The sequence below is a fragment of the Triticum aestivum genome, chromosome 6B (genome assembly GCF_018294505.1).
Source record: "Triticum aestivum cultivar Chinese Spring chromosome 6B, IWGSC CS RefSeq v2.1, whole genome shotgun sequence".
Lineage (NCBI taxonomy): Eukaryota > Viridiplantae > Streptophyta > Magnoliopsida > Poales > Poaceae > Triticum > Triticum aestivum.
Genome location: NC_057810.1, coordinates 566,811,335 through 566,831,225, shown reverse-complemented (window position 1 = coordinate 566,831,225; position 19,891 = coordinate 566,811,335). Strand labels below are relative to the sequence as shown.

Genomic DNA, 19,891 nt, shown 5'->3' with positions numbered 1-19,891 from the left:
TGGTTTAGAAGATATGTATTCCAAGTTGGTTGTCCTGAAAGGCTGACATGATTCATAGTTGAGTCTTGCTCTTAGCCATCTTAATGAGGTTTCCTCAAGACAAAAATATTTATAGAGTAATATAGGACGAAAAGGTTCTTGCTCCAGTAAAATTGTATGATTTTTGTGCTTTTGGTTTGGAAGCTACAAAAACAATGAAGGAAAATTGTCTGAATTTTCAAACAGATTGTGTTCTTTTACTTGAGTTGAAGTCCTACTTAATCAAAAGACAAGAATAATATCCTCCATAAAGTTGTAGCTCATTTTGCGAAGTTTCGAAAAAATGTATTTATTTGGAATCTTGATTCTATAGATTAAAAGATACTCCCTCTGTAAAGAAATATAAGAGCGTTTAGATCACTACTAAAAGTACTTCTATATGTATAGCAGATCAGAGAAACAATCACACTTTTTACCATCAAATTGAAGATTTCAAATCATTCATATATATGTGTTAGATAAGAAAATACATTGTACATTGCCAGGGAGAGAAATCAACTCTAGATTCCTACAATATTTGTCATAATTCAACTCCAAAGTTGCAAGACTTAACATTTAGTCTATCTAAAAGTTGACGAAATCAACAATAATTCCATCTTCTCCAATGGTTTCCACGACAGTTTTGTACTTGAGGGTCTTCGTCTAGGAGACGGACGGTGGAGCTTTGTTGTTGCGCAGCGAGGAGGCCTCCCCTTTGTTCTTCCGTCGCCGAGGCTCCTGCCTCTAGGGAGGGCTCCGTCGATGTCAAAGATAGCCACCCTGCTTACATATGCTTTCATCCTTGGGCCAAGAGTAGAATCTTGAGAAACCTTTTATATCTCGGCCTCGAGCTCACTTTGATTCATTCAAAAGATGTCCTTCCAACCAGGCTTAAACATCTTGTAACTCCAGTCAAGGTTTTTCTCAAATTGACTTTATACAGGGCAAAGAGAAGAAAATGTCAGCGAAATAAAAATCCGATCCTCAAAACTGTACCATGCTAAGAAAACATTGGGTCCATATTGTCAGTTTTAGTTGTTGCAAAGAAACACATTTCATACTCTTGCCATCTTCTTTGCCCTAAGCTGAAATCTACTCTAATATTTCCCCTTATCCATGTAAACCATCGAACCAACATGCGACTTGTCAATGCAAACTGTAATCTTGTAAATTCTATACAAAGGTTCCTCTTTAAAGAACTCAACAAAATGTATTTTAACGATACTTCATGGGTATCTGAAAATGAATCTATAATAGCTCTCTTTTTATTTATGATACAGTTACAAATGCAGTATTTCCTGAAGGCCCAATTTAACTACACCAACTACCTGTATGCTGATTTGTTGCTTAGTATTGGAAGCACAGGAAGTTCCTCACATGTATATGTTCATTATCACCTACAAAAATGTGTTACCTATCCAATGCTTACCTACAACCGGGTCAGGGCAGTGCTTGTCTCCTGACGCAACACTATATAACAACAGCAGTTCATCAGCAAGAACAATAGAAGTTGAACCGAAATACGAATCAACAAACCAAACCCAGCAATGGACAGATCAACTGCATAGCACCCAAATGAATCTCGAAAAGAATCAATGGGCAAACCAAAGGGACAAGGAACTGAAGCCGCATCTGCGTCGTGTGGCCGGCGGCCGCTGTCACTACCCCGTGGCAGACGAGGGGGCGGGGCAGAAGAGGTGACCGCGGTAGCGAATGGGGGTGCGAAAGTTCCAACTGTGGAAGCGGACGAGGGAGCCGGCGGCGGCGGGCCGCGGAGGCGATTGCGGCGGCGGCGGACGAACGGAGCGAGCGACTGGGAGAAGGGAAAGGAGCGCGCCTGAGCCGACTCATCTGGAGCCGAGAGTCAGCGCGAGAGCCGAGGGAACGCGTGGAGCGGGTGGGACGAGGGATACCGTCGGATGTTGGGTACGTACAGGTGTCAGCAGATGCGATCGGGTACGCACGGGAGGAGGTTTGCAGGAGGTCTCTGTTAGGAATTAATTAATTAGTTTAGTTAAAGGGTTAATCCCTGCTTATGTCGGTTTCACTATTGGCAACCGCTCTTTGTAACCGCCTTTGTATCCGGGTATATATACCCCAAACTTCATCAATGAAAGTAACTATTCCATCATTTGCTCCTGCCTCTCTCATTTTACTTTCACACGTTATCAGCACGCCTATGCCGAGAGCCTCGACGAAGAACTCCGATGAATTCGTTTCTCCGGATACGCTGGAACAACCTTCTCCTCGTTTCTTCTTTTCGTCGACCCCGTCGTCCTCTACGACGATCTATCCATCAATCATCAACCAATTAAATTGGCAGTTCCTTCTCAATCTTAGATTCCTTTTCATCGCAGATGCAAAGAGTAAGAAGGCCACCATGAGAAGAAAGCACAAAATCCTGAGAATTTACAATTTCTTGCATCTACCATGACGAACACACATCTGAAGAACAATAACTGGAAGAGCGGAAAAACAGTCGAACAAGAATCAGGAAGCACAACGCAAAGATCAAGAGATAAAGTCACAAACAGCAAGCATCCCGAATCAGCCTTAAAGACCAGAACTCTTGATCTTAATCGTTACATCATCAGGTGATCCTATTCCAAATTTTGTTCTTAGACAAATACGTACTAGTAACCTCCAATCCAGGCGACGTACCTGCTTGCAGCGGAGAGCCCAGCCTCGACGTCGCACCGGTGCACGACGTGCAAGACACCCGGCCAACGGCCAACTCCCTTACCAACAGCCGACGCCAATCGGCCATGGCCACTGACGAGTGACGACGCAGCGGCCAGCCGAGACGGTGTTTGTGAGGCACCCCTCCTGTTCCGGCTCCTTGCACTACGGCGCGCAGCGCTCAGCCCACGGCCCGGCCACCCTCGGAACCACTGCTTCCCGCGGCAGGACCAGATCTCGACGCCGGCGGCGCCCTCCGGTGCACCAGGCCGCGACCATATGCATGGCGCTTCCCGTACCGCAGCACTGCAGACGCCCACGACCCTCTCAGCGTGGTGGCTGCTCCTCCAAGCGACGGCACGACTGGCCCCTCTCAGCGTGGAGGCGCCGTGCCTTAGCAAGCAACGGCGAGGTTGGTTTCAATGGCTAGAAATCACACGCACCCACGGGATGGGAATTGGGCAAACCTTATCTGTTTGTTTTTTCTCAATTTAGCCCTTACAGTTTACTTATTCACGGATTAGGCACTACCTACAGATCCTGTGCTAATCATGTATAAGTCAAGTGATTTTGTTTTTCATACCTCTGGCTTAATAGATTTTTTTAAGCTAGCTTAATAGAACTTTGTAGTGCAGCCGTTTGCCTCACTATATTTTACTGAAATTACGAATGTCGGACGATCATGTCTTCAAATTGCATAAAATATAATTATACATCAATTTACATGATATAAAGATACCTTTTGAAGCTCACATATCTTCATAGGTTACATGAATGTGTATAATTTTATATTTACATGTATTACCTCAGTAATACTATTGTGGTATGATACTTTACTTATATCTAAGACCCTATTCCTACGGAATTGAAGACATCATCTATATCTTTACCCTTAGCATTGCATGCAAATCTACATGCGATTTGTGACAACAACTACGTTTTTGCAATAGAAATCCATTTTCTTGCAAATCTTAATGAAATTCTAATAAGAATTATAAATTGTCATACTTAATATGACTAGCCCAAAATTTTATTTGTGAATCACAAGGTATGAGTGGCATCTACTGCACGGTTTGCAGATTATCCACCACTACTGTGAGGTCTACATCTTGTCACTTTAACAAGATGACTACCTTCAAAGTGCTCTTCCAAATAATTTAATTTTTTTTGCGGGGTCTCTTCCAAATATTAATAATAGATGTGACTACTTCAAGATATCATAAGGTAATATTGGCATCTACTGCAAAATTTTGCAGACTATCCACTATTACTGCAAGGTCTACATCATGTCACTCTGTCAGATGATTACCTTCAAAGTGATTTTCTTAATTATAGCATAACATAAGGTAATAGAGATATGAACATCTACTGACAAAAGTCAGACTATGTTTTCTATTACTGTGAGATCTACACCATATTGGTGATTATCTTCAAATTGTTACCCTATATAAATTGAGGTCTACACATATGGTTATAAAAGCACCAGCTTTCTATAAAAAAACAAAAATTGCTCCTCTGAAGCAATTGTTGTTGTTCACTAAAATGATTTACTATCATAGCAAATTCATGCATGGTCATTACATGTTGAATGATATTATCTATCAATATCAATTATTCAAGCCTCATTTTGCTTGGATAAGTCGTAGAGAATTGCGCAAATATATGCATACCACGGTAATATCTTCTATTATATTGGTTATTAAATACATGGCAGTTGAGCCTATGTCACTATTTCTAATTATAGTGTCATCCATCCATCAAGATGGATACAATAATTTATTGCAACGATCGAGTGTCTCAAACATGATTGCAAGATCCACATCACATTGTGGTTGTTATTTACATACTACCTAACCAATGTTAAAATTACAAAGTCCATGTTTTGGTCGTGACTCTAAAGTCACACCTTTTTCCTCAAGAAAGAAGCCCAAAACACTAGTAACGATTTCGTCGCATGCACTTGAAGGTTTACACCCCATGTTCACCAAGCATCACCTTGGCGGATTGTTCTCAACAAGATCATTTCATCCATATAGATCTTTTACTCCAAGAAGTAAATTAAATAGTGCATCATCATTTCATGTAACACATGGCTATTCTATTGATAGCTAAATATGCACATATGGAATTTATAAGTCACCAACTTCACTTAGTTCTCAAACTAAGTACACAATGGATGAATATTTATTCATCTCGAATATTTTACTTAAGAGAAACATGCTGCCATGAGCACATCGCGAATGATCACCCATTCATTTTTCAAGACCTCAAGTCTATCACAGCTCACAATTCTGTCATTTAATCAACTTCATGTTGAGATCCTATGTTCAAATATTTTCATATGTAAATCCGGTTGAAAAGCCCTTAATACCTTTTACATCCTCATATGATGATATTACCATTTTCCATGATGGAGAAACATGTAATTTCTTAAAATCATCAGATTCACCCAACGGGTTCTATTCCATTATTTGTAGTTCTTGCTAGTATTTACTATTTTGTGCAACTTGGTGCTCACAAAATAGAACCATGAGGAATTCAAAGTAAAGTGGAGGCAACTGAAGACAAAATTACCTCTAATAGGGAATAAATCGTTTTCAAACAATCAGAAAGACAACCCTCAAGTTTGTCAAATGTGTGGTTATACAAACATTGTACCTATGATTACCAAACCCTCAAATACATAGTCAAACCACACCACACATTTGGGATAAATTTTAAGATTTGCAAACTTACAACCAGAAAATGTTCTGGTAAATGATTGTTTTCAAATCTTCATCAGAAGGTGACAACCAAAAATCTAGTGCAATAAAAAGGATGGTGAATTCCATTGCAACGACGATATGTTTGTATAAATTTTTCAATAATATTGGAGACCTCATGTAATCTCTTAATTATCCCAAAATATTATTAACCTATACTTGTTGTACTGCAAGTAGTGTGATGTTCAATATCTTATTTTTCGGACATGATATTCGATAAATTTTGAATGTATGAGTCAAGTCATACTCAATATTGTTGCGTACACAATAATTTTCTAGATCTTAATAAATTAAATATTTGGCTTGGTAGCCTTAACTATCCTGGTTTGGGGATGATTAGAAAATTATTGACAATCCTGTTGGTCACAACTTATCAAGTTACAAATTTCCCCAAATCATCAGATTTTATGTGCACCGCATGTGCCATAGGGGAAATAAGTTTTAAGGCACTCTCACCTTAAAATTCTAAGAAGGACACTTCTTCTTCTTGAACACATTCACAAGATATGTCTGGATTGCTTAACCATTATCTGGGGTTATTTAGATACTTCATGGTACTCATATACACATTGATAAAATGTTTTTCAGTGTGTCTCTTATCACACACAACCATGCATGATCTTACTAAATAAATTGCTCAACTTATCAAAGTAAGAGCAAATTCTCCTGAAAACAGGATCTATAAACCCATTCGAATGAACAATGTTGTTGAACTCATTCAATGAGCATATTTTTTTTGCATTAATTACTTTATGTGCATACCAAGATGGTTTAGCTAAATTTCTTATCAAAGAGAGTTAAATGAATTACATGACCACTTTTAAAGAATTGTAAATTTACCAGCCTCCTGCTGGACACATACGGCCTTACACACCGTAAATATGATCTAAATCATACTAACTGCAGATCATACTACTTTCCCCTTGTAGTTCCTACGTGGAAATCAACAAAGTATTTCCCATCTGCGATAATTCGGTTACATACCGATATCACCACTCCAGCGTACATCAATGGGCACTCACGAAAATTAGGGATCTATGTGAGGAATAACAATTTATCTATCAATCAAAATCATTCATAGCCCGTATGCTGATTGCATCAGCAATAAGGATATTTTTCGGCATTAGGGGGAGATAAGTACCACAAAGAATGCCGAGAAATAAATTAGAAATGTTATTGACATTCAATCCTTATATCCACGTACTCAAAGAATCTGAACTAGAAGTTTAGAGAATCATATATTTGCAACACACTGCAAATTTGCCACATACATTTACTGATGACAAGGTGTCACTAAATTCTACATTCCTGCAGTTAAGTGTCAGAAAGAGTGGAGGTACCTGATAAACCACTCTTATCCCCAAATGAGAGCAAGAGGGGGAGAAAATCTGACAACACGAGATATAACTTCTCATATGCTTCCGCGGAAACAGAGGAAATCAAAAATCCTCAACCAGTAAATGTAATTCAACATCAAGTTGAAAGACACCTCATTGGATGCTCATCATCCAAAGCCCGGCATAAATGTGCACAAATGTTTTGGTGCCGGGACATCGGAACACCTTGACTCCATTTGTTGTAGGAAATCACAAGGAGTTAAAAAGGAATAAATATTTTATCCACAAACTTCAATTATTCCATCAGAATCATATAAACTAAATACTACATTTGTCGACATATATTTCTTCTCAAATTGCTAAAATCTTTTGGGCCCTGAACCAAAATCATGGTAGAGTGCCTCTTGCACTCATATTGGTTCACATAAAAGGAAGCAAGTAAGGAAGAATAGCACTCGCTCTGCAAACGAGTGGTATTTACCATAGTAATACCTACTCCTCATAAGTATCTTCCATATGGAATACTAAAATTTCTCATTCATATACAAAGTCAATGAGGTGGTGAGAAAGTGAGGCTTGTAGCAAAAGGGTTCACGCAGAGACCCGACATCAATTATGATGTAACATACCTTCTTGGTATGGGTGGATTTATGTTTCGATACTGAATATCAATGGCAATAAAATAATAATAATAATATCCATGCAGTTAATGGATGCAGTGACTACATACTCATATGAGTCGCTCATTTCGGAAATCTCTATTGAAGTCCCTGAAGGGCTTATACTTCCGAATCCAAAAGTAAATCGCAACAAGTTTTGTGTAATACTTCATAAGTCACTCTATGACTTGAAATAGCTGGAAATCATATGGTACTACCGACTAAATGAGTTTCTTCTTCAAAAGGATTACTCGAATAATGATGATTATTTACATGTGTAATAAAGGAATCCCAAATTTCATTTCCTTTCATCACCTCAATGTATATTGATGACCTCATCATCAATGTCTATACAAGACTTAAACATGCACAAAATCATCTCAAGACGGGAAATTTGGATTCAACCAAATTTAGCTTAAGTTTACAACTTGAGCATTCTCTCAAGAATACATATCAGTTTACATATATCCAAACATATATGAGAAGTTCAATGTGGATATATCATACCAATAAAAGGTATATGGTCGATATAAGAAATATTAACTTATATCTCAAGCTCACAATAAATCTTTGGCAATTCCATCAGGAAAATCAAGATATGACCATGATATATGAAATGATATTGGCTCTTTATTTGATCCCAACAATACCACATCAATGACTGAATTCGTCAGAATAGTCTTCTCATGTAAGTCATCTAAATTGACTCTAATGACTACTTCCACTTATCATTCTAGCATAATTGCTTTATCTAAAAGCATTGCAAAATATGCATGGCTCAGCAGAATGATAAACCACACTCTATATCATGTGGTTGACATTCATCAGAATCACATAACTTGATTTATTAAGATGCTTCCACTTGTGTTACTCAATACCTACAGGTTATATGAAGAGCAATATCATAAAAACACATTGCTCGAAATTACTTATCCTCACGAACTATAGAAAAGTGAGGAAATAATCTTATAGATTGTTCACAATGTCATGATCATGTCAATGAAATTGGTATGACACATCCTCCAGATTTGCAAAGTTCAGGGGGAGTAATCTCCCAAATTATAACCTGTTAACAATCATCAAATTGCATATATTGTACTCTTTTTTTCTCTTTGATGAGTTTTTCCCTAATGGTTTCTCATAAAAGGTTTTATGAGACAATATAAACACAAGTGTATGTATATGCCATATCATTTTCTCCTTATATTTTCCCACTGGGTTTTAAGAGAGTTTTCAGTGGCATATCAGATTGCGCTCTTTTCCCTTATGAGTTTTCTCTCAAAGTTTCTCATAACGGTTCTTAATGAGGCAACATCATTTTAAGATCATATGCTATACTTTCAATTTTTTCCATCGGGTTTTTAAAAGAAAGTATACAAAGCATATTTACTGTTCTCTACACTCACCAATGAGTTTTATCCTTCCTCGAAGGTTTTCCTTGTATGAGTTATCAAGAGACAATAATCATTATATGTTGCATAATTTTTCTCCTTATTAATTTTTCCCAATGGGTTTAAAGGAGTTTTAGCAACATATCTACACTATTCTCCTCATATTTTTCCCATAGGGTTTTTGGAGGAGACTTTAAGGATTATACAAGTCTTTCTCAAGATGAAGATGATGAACATTTTCAAAGGCAAACACTTACAAGGACGGTTCTTTATCAAGATGGTGTATATTCACAAAGACAAGCATTGATTAGGGGGAGTGTTAGGAATTAATTAATTAGTTTAATTAAAGGGTTAATCCCTGCTTATGTCGGTTCCACTATTGGCAACCGCTCTTTGTAACCGCCTTTGTATCCGGGTATATATACCCCAAACTTCATCAATGGAAGTAACTATTCCATCATTTGCTCCTCTCTCTCATTTTACTTTCACAGTCTTCACCGAATTTTTTTCCGAAGAGGACACGGGGGCGAGGACTGACGAAGGGGAAGAGGAGTGACGCAGGAAGGAGAGGAGTGACTGCAGGGGTGGAGGAACTCGTTCGTGGTTAAGTCAAACAGCGGGGTTGTTTTTGCAAATACACCGTCGCTTCATTTAATTCGGGACGGAGGGAGGTACTAGATACTCAGTGGACATCGTCCAAGCATTCTTCCGGTGAACTTAACTTGTGCTCAATAGTCTTATTCAGCGATCATCGCCGTGCATGCATGGCTGAACACATGCGCGTACTAGATGGCGCCGAGGCGGCGGCCCCCGAAGAAACGCCATTTCCCTGCTCCACAAGAACGACGGCGTGCCACTGCCCCACTGGTCGCCGCCTCCTCCAGCTGCTCCTCAAACAGCTCGGTCCCTGCCGGATAGAAGGAGACGGCCGGCGCCGAGGCGTACCTGCGAGTCCAGCGCCTGGCCTTCTGCTCGAAGAGACCCCGCTCGCGCTTGTACAGCCGGGAGGCGTCGTGGCGGACGGGGAGGTCGAGCAGGGGGTCGTAGAGGACGGAGACGACGGACATGAGGACCGTCCTTATCGTGAGAGAAGGCCACCACCCCCTCCCGAAGATGTCCAGCGCCATCTTCCCCTCCGGGCCGATGTTGGGATGGTACACCTGCAGTGCAGAGACGCGTACGTCTGGGTATCGTTTGGTATGAACACGAGCGGTCAAACAAATGCCGGTCGATCGATCGAGCGATCTTGTTTGGAGGAAGCATGCATGCAGCTAGAGGCGGCCAGTGCCGATTCACCTTAGTTTTGAAGGTGAGCTTGATGGGCTTGAAGGGGTAGTCCTTGGGGTAGGCGACGTCGACGGGGAACGTGCCGCCGGCGTAGGGGCTGCCGTGGGGGCCATCGATGATCACCTCCCAGTGGAACAGGTCCGTCACGGGCGACGCGCCCGGCCGGCAGAACGCCGGCGGGTCCATCCAGAGCTGTTTCAGCTCCTTGCGGATCCGCCTGATCACCGGGGCAGGCTCCGGCATGGTCGGTGCCGGCGGTCGTGCGCACCTCCTCCCTATTCCCGTGTGCCCAGCCTCCGTGGGCTAGCTGTCAGCTTTGTGGCGCAAGGAAATCGACACTTGCTAGTTAGATGCTTACAGCTCCGGCTCGGATGCTTTATATGGATGGCTTTGGCCACTCGCGACTTCGGGAGACAGAACGCTGCCGCATGTTAAACATCGTTGTAATTCTGTGTAGGCAACATGTTAAAACACCTCCAGCTCTTCCTCTAAAATTTTAACCCTTCCAACAACTCCTTAAACTTGAGGGGTCATTCGTCCAGTTTGTTTGTCATAGCCAAGTACAGATGACCTCTCTAAGCAGATTCAGGCAAAGGTTTAGGAGGCATTCCGTAGCTAGTTGCTGTTGTTTCTCTCTTCCTTTTGGCTAAAACTTTCCGTAATAATATGGTGGAAACAGAAACATATGCTATACCGTCGTTGCAGATCCTGACGGCAAAAAATCTTGTTTAAATCATGGATGAAAATCAGCTTTCTGGTGTTTTCCGCTTGATCTGATGGCTGTTGATCGGGAAATGGTATCTCCGTTCATATCTGACTCGCCGTTCTATGGAAAAGTGCCATGTGTAGGCGTACCTGTAATATAATATACTTGTATAGAGCTTGTGTCAATTAATTCGGATCGGTGGGAGTAGCTTATTTCTTTGCAGGAAATTATAGAGGTGAAAATTGGCTCCTACAGTTAAGAAAACTAAATGCTACCTTGCGTGTTATTACGTAAATTGGTTGCAATATATTCTAATGAGAATTGATTATATGAAATATCATGAGAACTAAAACTAAAATAAATTATATTTATTAAATACAAGTAACATAATAGAATAGAAATGCTTGGGTATTTTCACATGCATGATTGCTTGTAGTGGCAGACTTTTTCTTATAAAAAATAACTTCAGGAGTGACTCTCAAGTCATTGTCATATACTCATTGGGAGAGTCATGTTGATAGTGTTAGGGCTATAAGGATTCAGCTACCAGAAATAAGGGAGGCTTTACTACAAGTGGCTGGAAATGATAAAGATCCATGGACAAGTAGTGAAGCTCAATCATTGGCACAAAATGATCTTTGTGACTTTGAATTCTTAGTGTCAATAATCATATGGTATGAAATAATATGAACTGTTAATTTGATCAACAAAGAGTTACAGTCAAAGGATATGCTTATTGATATTGCAATTGAGTTTGTAAAGGGCTTGATTTCCTTCTTCACTATGTATAGAGAAACTAGCTTTTCAAAAGCATTGGAAGGTGCAAAAAAAGCAATGGAGATGAATATTAATCCAGAGTTCCACAAGCGTAAAATTAAGAGAAAAAGGCAATATGATGAGGGCGCAGATGATCCATCTAGTGTTTCACAATTAGCAGAGGAGTCATTTATGGTCAATTATTTTTTCATATTATTAATCAAGCTATAGTTTCACTTAACACGAGTGTTTGACACGAGAAAAATCTTATAAGCACTCCGTGAGAAGGGAAGAGATGAGTATGAATTTCTCTCATGCGCCGGGGAAAAGAAAAGTGTGCGGGCGTGCCAGTGTACATAGTACACAAAAAAATGGTATGGGAAGCAAGTATTTCATTAATCTCATCGGATAAACAAAATTACAAGATCCCATAAAAAAGGAATGCGCTCCATGGCCTACTAGCGCGGCCTGCCTGACTATGGCGATGTGCGGTCTCCTGGTTTCCGGGGCCTCGAAAAGCTCCCGGTTAATTACTCCCGCGGGTTGCTCCGCGAGATACCTCCGATTAAGCGTGTGGTTGTCTTCGTCGTCTTCGCTTCGAGTTCTCCATGCATGATGATGCTGGTGTGTGTGTGTGGTGTGGGCGGCGGCAAAGCCGTGTCCTCGTCGGTACACGTGCCGCTCAAAAAAAGGCTTTGTGCTGGCCACATTCCCCTCACCGTTGCGCCTCGTCGGTCTTGACAACGTTGATTTAGTCGGTGTTGAAGTTGCATGGGTCCTGCTCTGCTCGGACTTCTTGACGATGTAGCGGCTTCGTCGGGTATGCAAGGGGTTCGCCTCGCGGAAGTATTCTTATGGAGACCGGTGTTGGTGTAAATCCAACGCTCGCTCGTATCGGCAATGCCGGTGTGGTTGGCGCCTCGTCTCTGCTGGACGCCGTGTTTACGGTGGTCCTCCAAGACAAGGGCGCCGCCTCATGGGGCCATCGGAAGTTAGTGTTGGCAAAGTCACGTTGCCTCCTCGCCATCATGCCTCATCTTCATGGGCTCCGGGTCGTGGAGACCGTCATATGGCACCATCTTCTCCTCCAGGTCACGGACAGCACCGCATCCCGGCTCCGTGTTGCAGACAGCATCAAGGGTGTGTGTTATCTTCTTGGCTCCGTGTCGCGGGCTCCATCTTGACGAGGTGATGTCCCGCGAGCTCCATGCCTCCGTCGTCCTTCGCGGCACGCGGTGGCATCCTCGGGAGCTCCATGCCTCCGGTCCAGCTTGATGATGTTGACGTTGGTGGTGTCCTCATTGCGAGCTCCACGCCACGATTCTCTGCGGTACCGGGTGTTGGCGATGGGCGTCCTCTTGGCGAGCTCCGCGCCGCCATCCAAGGCGGCACGGTGGCGGCATCGTTGCGAGCCTCCATGCCTTTGTCCTCCATGGCGCCGACTTGATAAAGAAGAGGACGGGCGTCGTCCTAGCGAGCTCCATCTCGCCATCCTCCACAGCACGCGGCACCATCCCTGCAAGCTCCGCGCCTTCGGGCTCCAGCTTGACGAAGTAGATGTCGGCGGCATCCTCAATGGGCGCCACGTCTCCGTCCTCTAGCTCCAACATGACGAGGTGGATGGCCGACGTCCTTCTTGTGAGCTCCCCGTCACGATCCTTGCGGCACCAGGTTGATGATGTTGACATTGGCGTCATTTTGGCGAACTCCATGGCGCCATCCACCGCGTTACGGAGGCGGCATCCTCCCTAGCCTCCATGTCTTCATCCTCCATGGCGCTGGCTTGATGAAGTTGACACCGGCGTCATCTTGGCGAACTCCGCGCCGCGATCCACTGCGGCACGACGGCGGCATCCTCCGCGCACATGGCGGAATCCTTGCGAGCTCCGCGCCTCCGGGACTGGGTTGATGATGTTGGCTATGGGCCTGACGGTGTTGATGCAGTCTCCTTGTCCTGCGTCGCCCGCCGTCTTCATTGCATCTGGTACGAGAAAGAGTGTCGCTTCGTCGGCGGCCACCACCGCCGGGCACGTCGTCCGCCGCCTCGACAACATCTAGTACGAGAAAAGCGCCTCTTCATCCATGGCCACCTCCGTTGGGCTGTCGTTCGCCTCCTCAAATCGGAGAAGAGTGCTCCATCGTCCTCGGGCACCTCTGCTAGGCGCGTGTGCGGAGGTCATCTCCAAAATAGATGATAACCATAGAAAATGAAAGATTATTGCACTGCCGGAAGTTCTCCCGCGGGCACGTTCATCTGCTTGTCGATGCTCTGCTTCCATGTGAGGATGTCGTCACTGCGTCCCCTTGGCATACGCGCCGTCACATGGGTGCGCCCTCCGATCTCCTCGACATTGTGGCCAGGGGCGCGTCTCCTCGTCTTCTCTGCGCGTGCGGGAGCCTGCGGATGTGTGCTTGTTGCTGGCTTTCGTGGATGTGTTCTCGCCTCGCCGCAAGACCGTAGTGATGCATACGTACATCATGAACTCAACATGTCCTTTGGCCATCCTGCAATAACACATAGAGAAACAACAAGACTATTGCACCGCCGGAAGTCCTCCCGCGGGCACTTTCATCTGCTCGTCTCTGCTTTGCTTCCGTGTGAGGATGTCGTCGCCGCATGCCTGCATCCCCTTGGCGCACGCGCCGCTGCATGGGCGCGCTCTCCGATCTTCTCGACGCTGCCGCCAGGGGCGCGTCTCCTCGTCTTTCTATGTGTGCAGGAGCCTACGGGAGGTGCTTTTGCCTCGCCGGCTGCCTCTGTCTCCCTCTTTTGCTCTCTTTGTGCGGCACCTTCTCGCCTGGATGGCTCCGTCCTCCTGCTGCTTGATGGATGTGTCATCTCTTTGGTGCGCAAGTTGCACTAGCTCGTCCGTTCCATCCTTCTAATGCGTGCGTTCTTTGAAACCTGATAAAACAAAGAAACAAAACATAGTTGATGCCTGCAGCGAGAAACACCTCCTGCATGCATCCAGTCATCTCGGCCGCCGCTTCTGATCAGCTGCGGCGCCTCCTGCCTATCTTCGTCGACGATGCTGCCGCTAGGGGCGCGTCTTCTCCACCTCGACGCTGCCGCCGGGGCACGTCACCAGGTTCTGGTCCTAGCCTGCGACGTGCGTGGCTAGCTTGTTCTTCATCCGGTTGGTCCCCGCCCGTGAGCCCTCGTCTTCTCTTCGTCTTGCGCGTGCGTATGTGAGGTCTTGACTGCCTTCTTGGTGCGTGGCGCCGCCCCATTGCACCTGATACATCAGATAAAACATATGCGTACCATAAACCCACCATGCATAATAACGATGCATATATGTATATGGATGTCCTGAAGATCTCCATCGTCGTCGTTGCTGGTGTATCCACCGAGCTTAACATGCATCCTTGTCGTCCATGGGCGTGTGTGCGAGGGCGCCATTGCGCTCCTCTGGTTTCCTCCGCTAGGCGCGTCGTCTTCTCTGCCGCCACGGGTGCGTCTCCTCCTGGGTCTACCTCCTTGTTCTTGCCGCGGCGGCCGATGGGTTTTTCTGGTGCTCCCGTTGCCTCCTCGGCTTTGCTTTATATAGCCAGCCGGGAGTGTTGGATTGGTGCCAACGCTGAACACGGCCGCAGTTTTCCCTTCTTGATTCCCAAGTCTGTACAAAGAAAGGAAACAAAACTGATACACATCCAATAATCGAAGACTTGCCAACTCTCTGTATCGTGCTGCACAAGGATGTGCTGGCTTTCCTTTCATTCACTTCCCATGTACGCATGAAGATCAAATAAAATCCATAAAAATCACGTATTGTGGGTACAGAGACATGTACGAGGGTGCTTGCCGGCCGGCCACAGATAACCGAATACGCATACATATGGTGTATGTATATATAGGATATACAAATACATACCGATTATGAGGTTGCTGGCTGGCTGCACATACTTGAATATACGTACGTATACACTGGTGTACAAATTTTAAACCGCGTTCAGCCCCGCCAGGACGTGCACCAGAATGTGTTGCATGCATGTACTAGTACGTACGTGCATGGGAATCTTGGCAATGCATGCAATGCTAAAATGTTAATCAACTCATCTAGTCCATTTGAACTAACGAGATGTTTCAATACACCTGTGGTATTTAGGTACGTACGCGAGCTTTATATTTTGACTTGCCATTGTTTATCTAGCCTGCGTTAAAACTCAATTAAAAATATATTTTATGCAATAGTGCACAAAAACTCGTCAAACAAATGCCCCCTCGTCGAGTTGAGCTTGAGTGTGAAGCAAATCGAGCTTGACTCGACGAAAATTTCTCTCTCTTTTCTTGGCGCATGATTCATATGCAGCCTGAAGAACCAGTTCAGAGTTCACATCTCCATGACGAGGTGTGCGCCAATCCGAAGATGATTCATTAGTAACAACATGTCTTAGTGTAGGTATGTCCATCCACAAGTGTGTTCTTTAGGGAGCTCGTTGGATCGTATAACAAGCACGATACTAGTTAACGAAGCAACCCTGTCTCGTCTTCATTCCATGGCAAAATAACATGGCTTGTCCTGAAAACTAAAAATAAAATTTTACCAATCTCGCCGCGACCGTCTAGCTGCTACGGTGCCAGCCGACTAGATTGGAGAGTTTCACAGATTCACGCTGGCCGCACTGGCGCGTTGCACTGCTCCCGTGACCTCTTTGCGTTGATGTAGGCGAGGCACCGGTAGACCGTCGATAGCTCTTCGTTGAGCGAACCGTCACACCATCTATGGTGTGACAATTCTGGTGGTGCACCGGGACGCCATCGGCCTTACGAATAATCGAGGAGTTGACGTTGCCCCCATGCTTCATTGTTGTTGGAGACGGGGTTGCGGAGACGAATCGGCTCCACCTTTGTGAGCGTCAGTGTTGACTTCCGGCGCCCATCATGCGTGTCGGTGTAGACCATTGGTTGTCGGGCTGGCATCGGTGTTGTCAGGGACGCATGGGTATTGCTGCACCCAAACACCCAAGACGTAGTTTGATGTAGTGGTTATTGTCGGAAAGCCGTCGACGATGACAGGAAGTGCCTCTCCATGGCTGCAAAGATGTTGGAGGAGCACAACCAGGAACACCAAACAAAAATCGGCGACAAAGAGACAGAGAAAAAAAATTATTTGCGGGTTTTAAAATGTTGGCTTTCCCGTTATACACCAGCTATAGGCGTGATATCCGAGAAGACTACCGAAGGACTTGTCATTGGGAACCGTCGAAAGACCTTAACGATTGCAACTCAACAAATTAAATAGTTTTGGTGTACGTGTAGGAAGACACCGTGTTTCGGGATGCTTCTGAGAGGCAACAAAAATTCATACTCTAGCCCATCATCATACCGAGGCCCCCCACAGCTCAACATGCCCCCTGCACACGCCCCATGAGCCCAGCGACTTGGGTGTGATAAGTTTAGGGTAAATGGTTTTGGGACAACAGCTTGGTGATTTTTCTTCATGCATACTGAGGGCTGATGAACAGCTACCTCCCGCCTTCCTTCCAGTGGGTCCCTTACTGCTTGGGACCACTTGATTGCTTCTTGGACTGTTGGGATTTTCTTTGTTGAATTTGCTTCTTGGACTTTCGGAATTTCATCTTGATTGCTCACACGGATGATTGATTGGCCGCGGACTTCATGGACTTTTTTTTGACATTCAGCTCGAACTTCTTGGGGGCTCTTCTTCCAGGATTCTTTGGGACCCACCTTGGGAACTTGGAAGGGAACTGTTCACCTCCGTGGACTAGGAAAAACCCTCTAGCACTTTATCTGGGGCTTCTAGTAGCGCACCCCAGGGTTGCCATGTGACTACGCACCGAAACAACTTGTGTTGGGTCAGGCAGCCCTCCATGATCTTTTCCTATGGTCTTCCCTGGAGTGCGAGCCTCTGTGAACATGAGGCATGCCGGGAAACATGAAGAGCGCGGGGTCTCAATACTCAGAAGTGCCCAAGTAATCATCTCCGCTGCCTCCGGAAGCATACACCTGGTACGTGTCGTGCATTGTGGGTGTAGGAGCCGCTCCACCTGCAAATCGACACATTGTGCCGCCCTCCAACAAGTCCTAGGGTAGCCTAAACTTCAATCAATAGCATAGTGCGATAGGGGGAAGCCATTTTTTTGTTGGACTTAGTCCGTAAAAATTGGGGAAAACTAGATATATCCACGAAATGCTAAGGAGAATGCATCATGGATCCGATAGCCCACAGAAAAAGTTTCCCCAATGAAAATCCAAAAGGCAGCAAAAGAGGCAAAATTTTAAGAAAAATATTTTTTGAGGAACCTTCCATTGATTGGGGGCATAGGTCGGATTCCATGGGAATTGACGAGCTGGTATGCTCCCCCGTCGTAGACTTGCTCGATGACGTATGGCCCTTCCCACTTTTGCTCGAACTTGCCCTTCATCTTGTGCGTCATGACAATCGGTCGCCTGAGCACAAGAACCAACTCGCCTTTTCGGAAGACGCGTTGCTTGACGAGCTTGTCGTAAGCTCTCACCATATTCTGGCGGTAAAGCTCCAGGTTCTGTAGGGCATGAAGCCACCCCTCTTCAAGGGCGTCGAGCTCCTGAAACCGCAGTTGTACCTATTCATCGTGGGTGATTTCTGTTGGGGAACGTTGCAGAAAATTAAAATTTTTCCTACGGTTTCACCAAGATCCATCTATGAGTTCATCTAAGCAACGAGTCAAGGGAGTGAGTTTGCATCTACATACCACTTGTAGATCGTGTACAGAAGCGTTCGAGGGAGCGGTGATGATGGAGTCGTACTCGACGTGATTCAGATCACCGATGACCAAGTGCTGAACGGACATCACCTCCGCGTTCAACACATGTACGGTACGGGCGACGTCTCCTCCGTCTTGATCCAGCAAGGAGGAAGGAGAGGTTGAGGAAGACAGCTCCACCGACAGCACGACGGCGTGATGATGGTGGAGAAGCAGCACTCCGACAGGGCTTCGCCAAGCACGTGGAGGAGGAGAGGTGTTGGGGAGGGGAGGGGCTGCGCCTTGGCTTATGGTGCGGCTGCCCTCCCCTCACCCCTCTATTTATAGGGGAAGGGGCAAGGGGGCCGGCCCCTCTAGATGGGATCTAGAGGGGGCGGCGGCCAGGGAGGGGTGGCTTGCCCCCCAAGCAAGGGGGCTGCGCCCCCCTTAGGGTTTCCCCCCCAACCCTAGGCGCATGGGCCCAAGGGGGGGGGGGGCGCCCAGCCCACCAGGGGCTGGCTGCTATCCCCACGCAGCCCATGTGGCCCCCCGGGAGGGGTGGCCCCTCCCGGTGGACCCCCGGAACCTCTCCGGTGGTCCCGGTACAATACCGGTATGACCCTGAAACTTTCCGGTGTCCGTTGACAACTTCCCATATACAAATCTTTACCTCCGGACCCTTCCGGAACTCCTCGTGACGTCCGGGATCTCATCCGAGACTCCAAACAACATTCGGTAGTCACATACAAGTCTTCCTAATAACCCTAGCGTCACCGAACCTTAAGTGTGTAGACCCTACGGGTTCGAGAGACACGTAGACATGACCGAGACGGCTCTCGGGCAATAACCAACAGCGGGATCTAGATACCCATGTTGTCTCCCACATGCTCCTCGATGATTTCATCAGATGAACCACGATGTCGAGGATTCAATCAACCCCGTATGCAATTCCCTTTGTCAGTCGGTATGTTACTTGCCCGAGACTCGATCGTCGGTATCCCAATACCTCGTTCAGTCTCGTTACCGGCAAGTCACTTTACTCGTGCCGTAATGCATGATCCCGTGACCAAACACTTGGTCACTTTGAGCTCATTATGATGATGCACTACCGAGTGGGCCCAGTGATACCTCTCCGTAATCCGGAGTGACAAATCCCAGTCTCGATCCGTGTCAACCCAACAGACACTTTCGAAGATACCTGTAATGCACCTTTATAGTCACCCAGTTACGTTGTGACATTTGGTACACCCAAAGCACTCTTACGGTATCCGGGAGTTACACGATCTCATGGTCTAAGGAAGAGATACTTGACATTGAAAAAGCTCTAGCAAAACGAACTACATGATCTTGTGCTATGCGTAGGATTGGGTCTTGTCCATCACGTCATTCTCCTAATGACGTGATCCTGTTGTCAATGACATCTAATGTCCATAGTCAGGAAACCGTGACTATCTGTTGACCAACGAGCTAGTCAACTAGAGGCTCACTAGGGACATGTTATGGTCTATGTATTCACACGTGTATTACGATTTCCGGATAATACAGTTATAGCATGAATAAAAGACAAATATCACGAACAAGGAAATATAATAATAACACTTTTATT

The 19,891-nt window shown here is 45.2% G+C and overlaps 1 protein-coding gene across 1 annotated transcript; it reads right to left on the bottom strand.

Annotated features, from left to right (window-relative positions):
- Nucleotides 1-9,545: 9,545 nt before the first annotated feature.
- Nucleotides 9,546-10,376, bottom strand: LOC123139384 (ubiquitin-conjugating enzyme E2 11-like). The gene is made up of 2 exons (XM_044559191.1): nt 10,143-10,376; nt 9,546-10,006 (listed from the first exon to the last, which is right to left on the bottom strand). The coding sequence occupies exons 1-2, from the start codon at nt 10,374-10,376 to the stop codon at nt 9,632-9,634; spliced, it is 609 nt and encodes a 202-aa protein (XP_044415126.1). The 3' UTR covers nt 9,546-9,631.
- Nucleotides 10,377-19,891: the final 9,515 nt, after the last annotated feature.

Excerpts from the sequence above, each read along its gene's own strand:
- LOC123139384 (XM_044559191.1), bottom strand. The coding sequence starts at position 10,376 with ATGCCGGAGCCTGCCCCGGTGATCAGGCGGATCCGCAAGGAGCTGAAA. Across the intron at positions 10,007-10,142 it reads AGCTCACCTTCAAAACTAAG|GTGTACCATCCCAACATCGG; the intron begins GTGAATCGGCAC and ends TCTGCACTGCAG.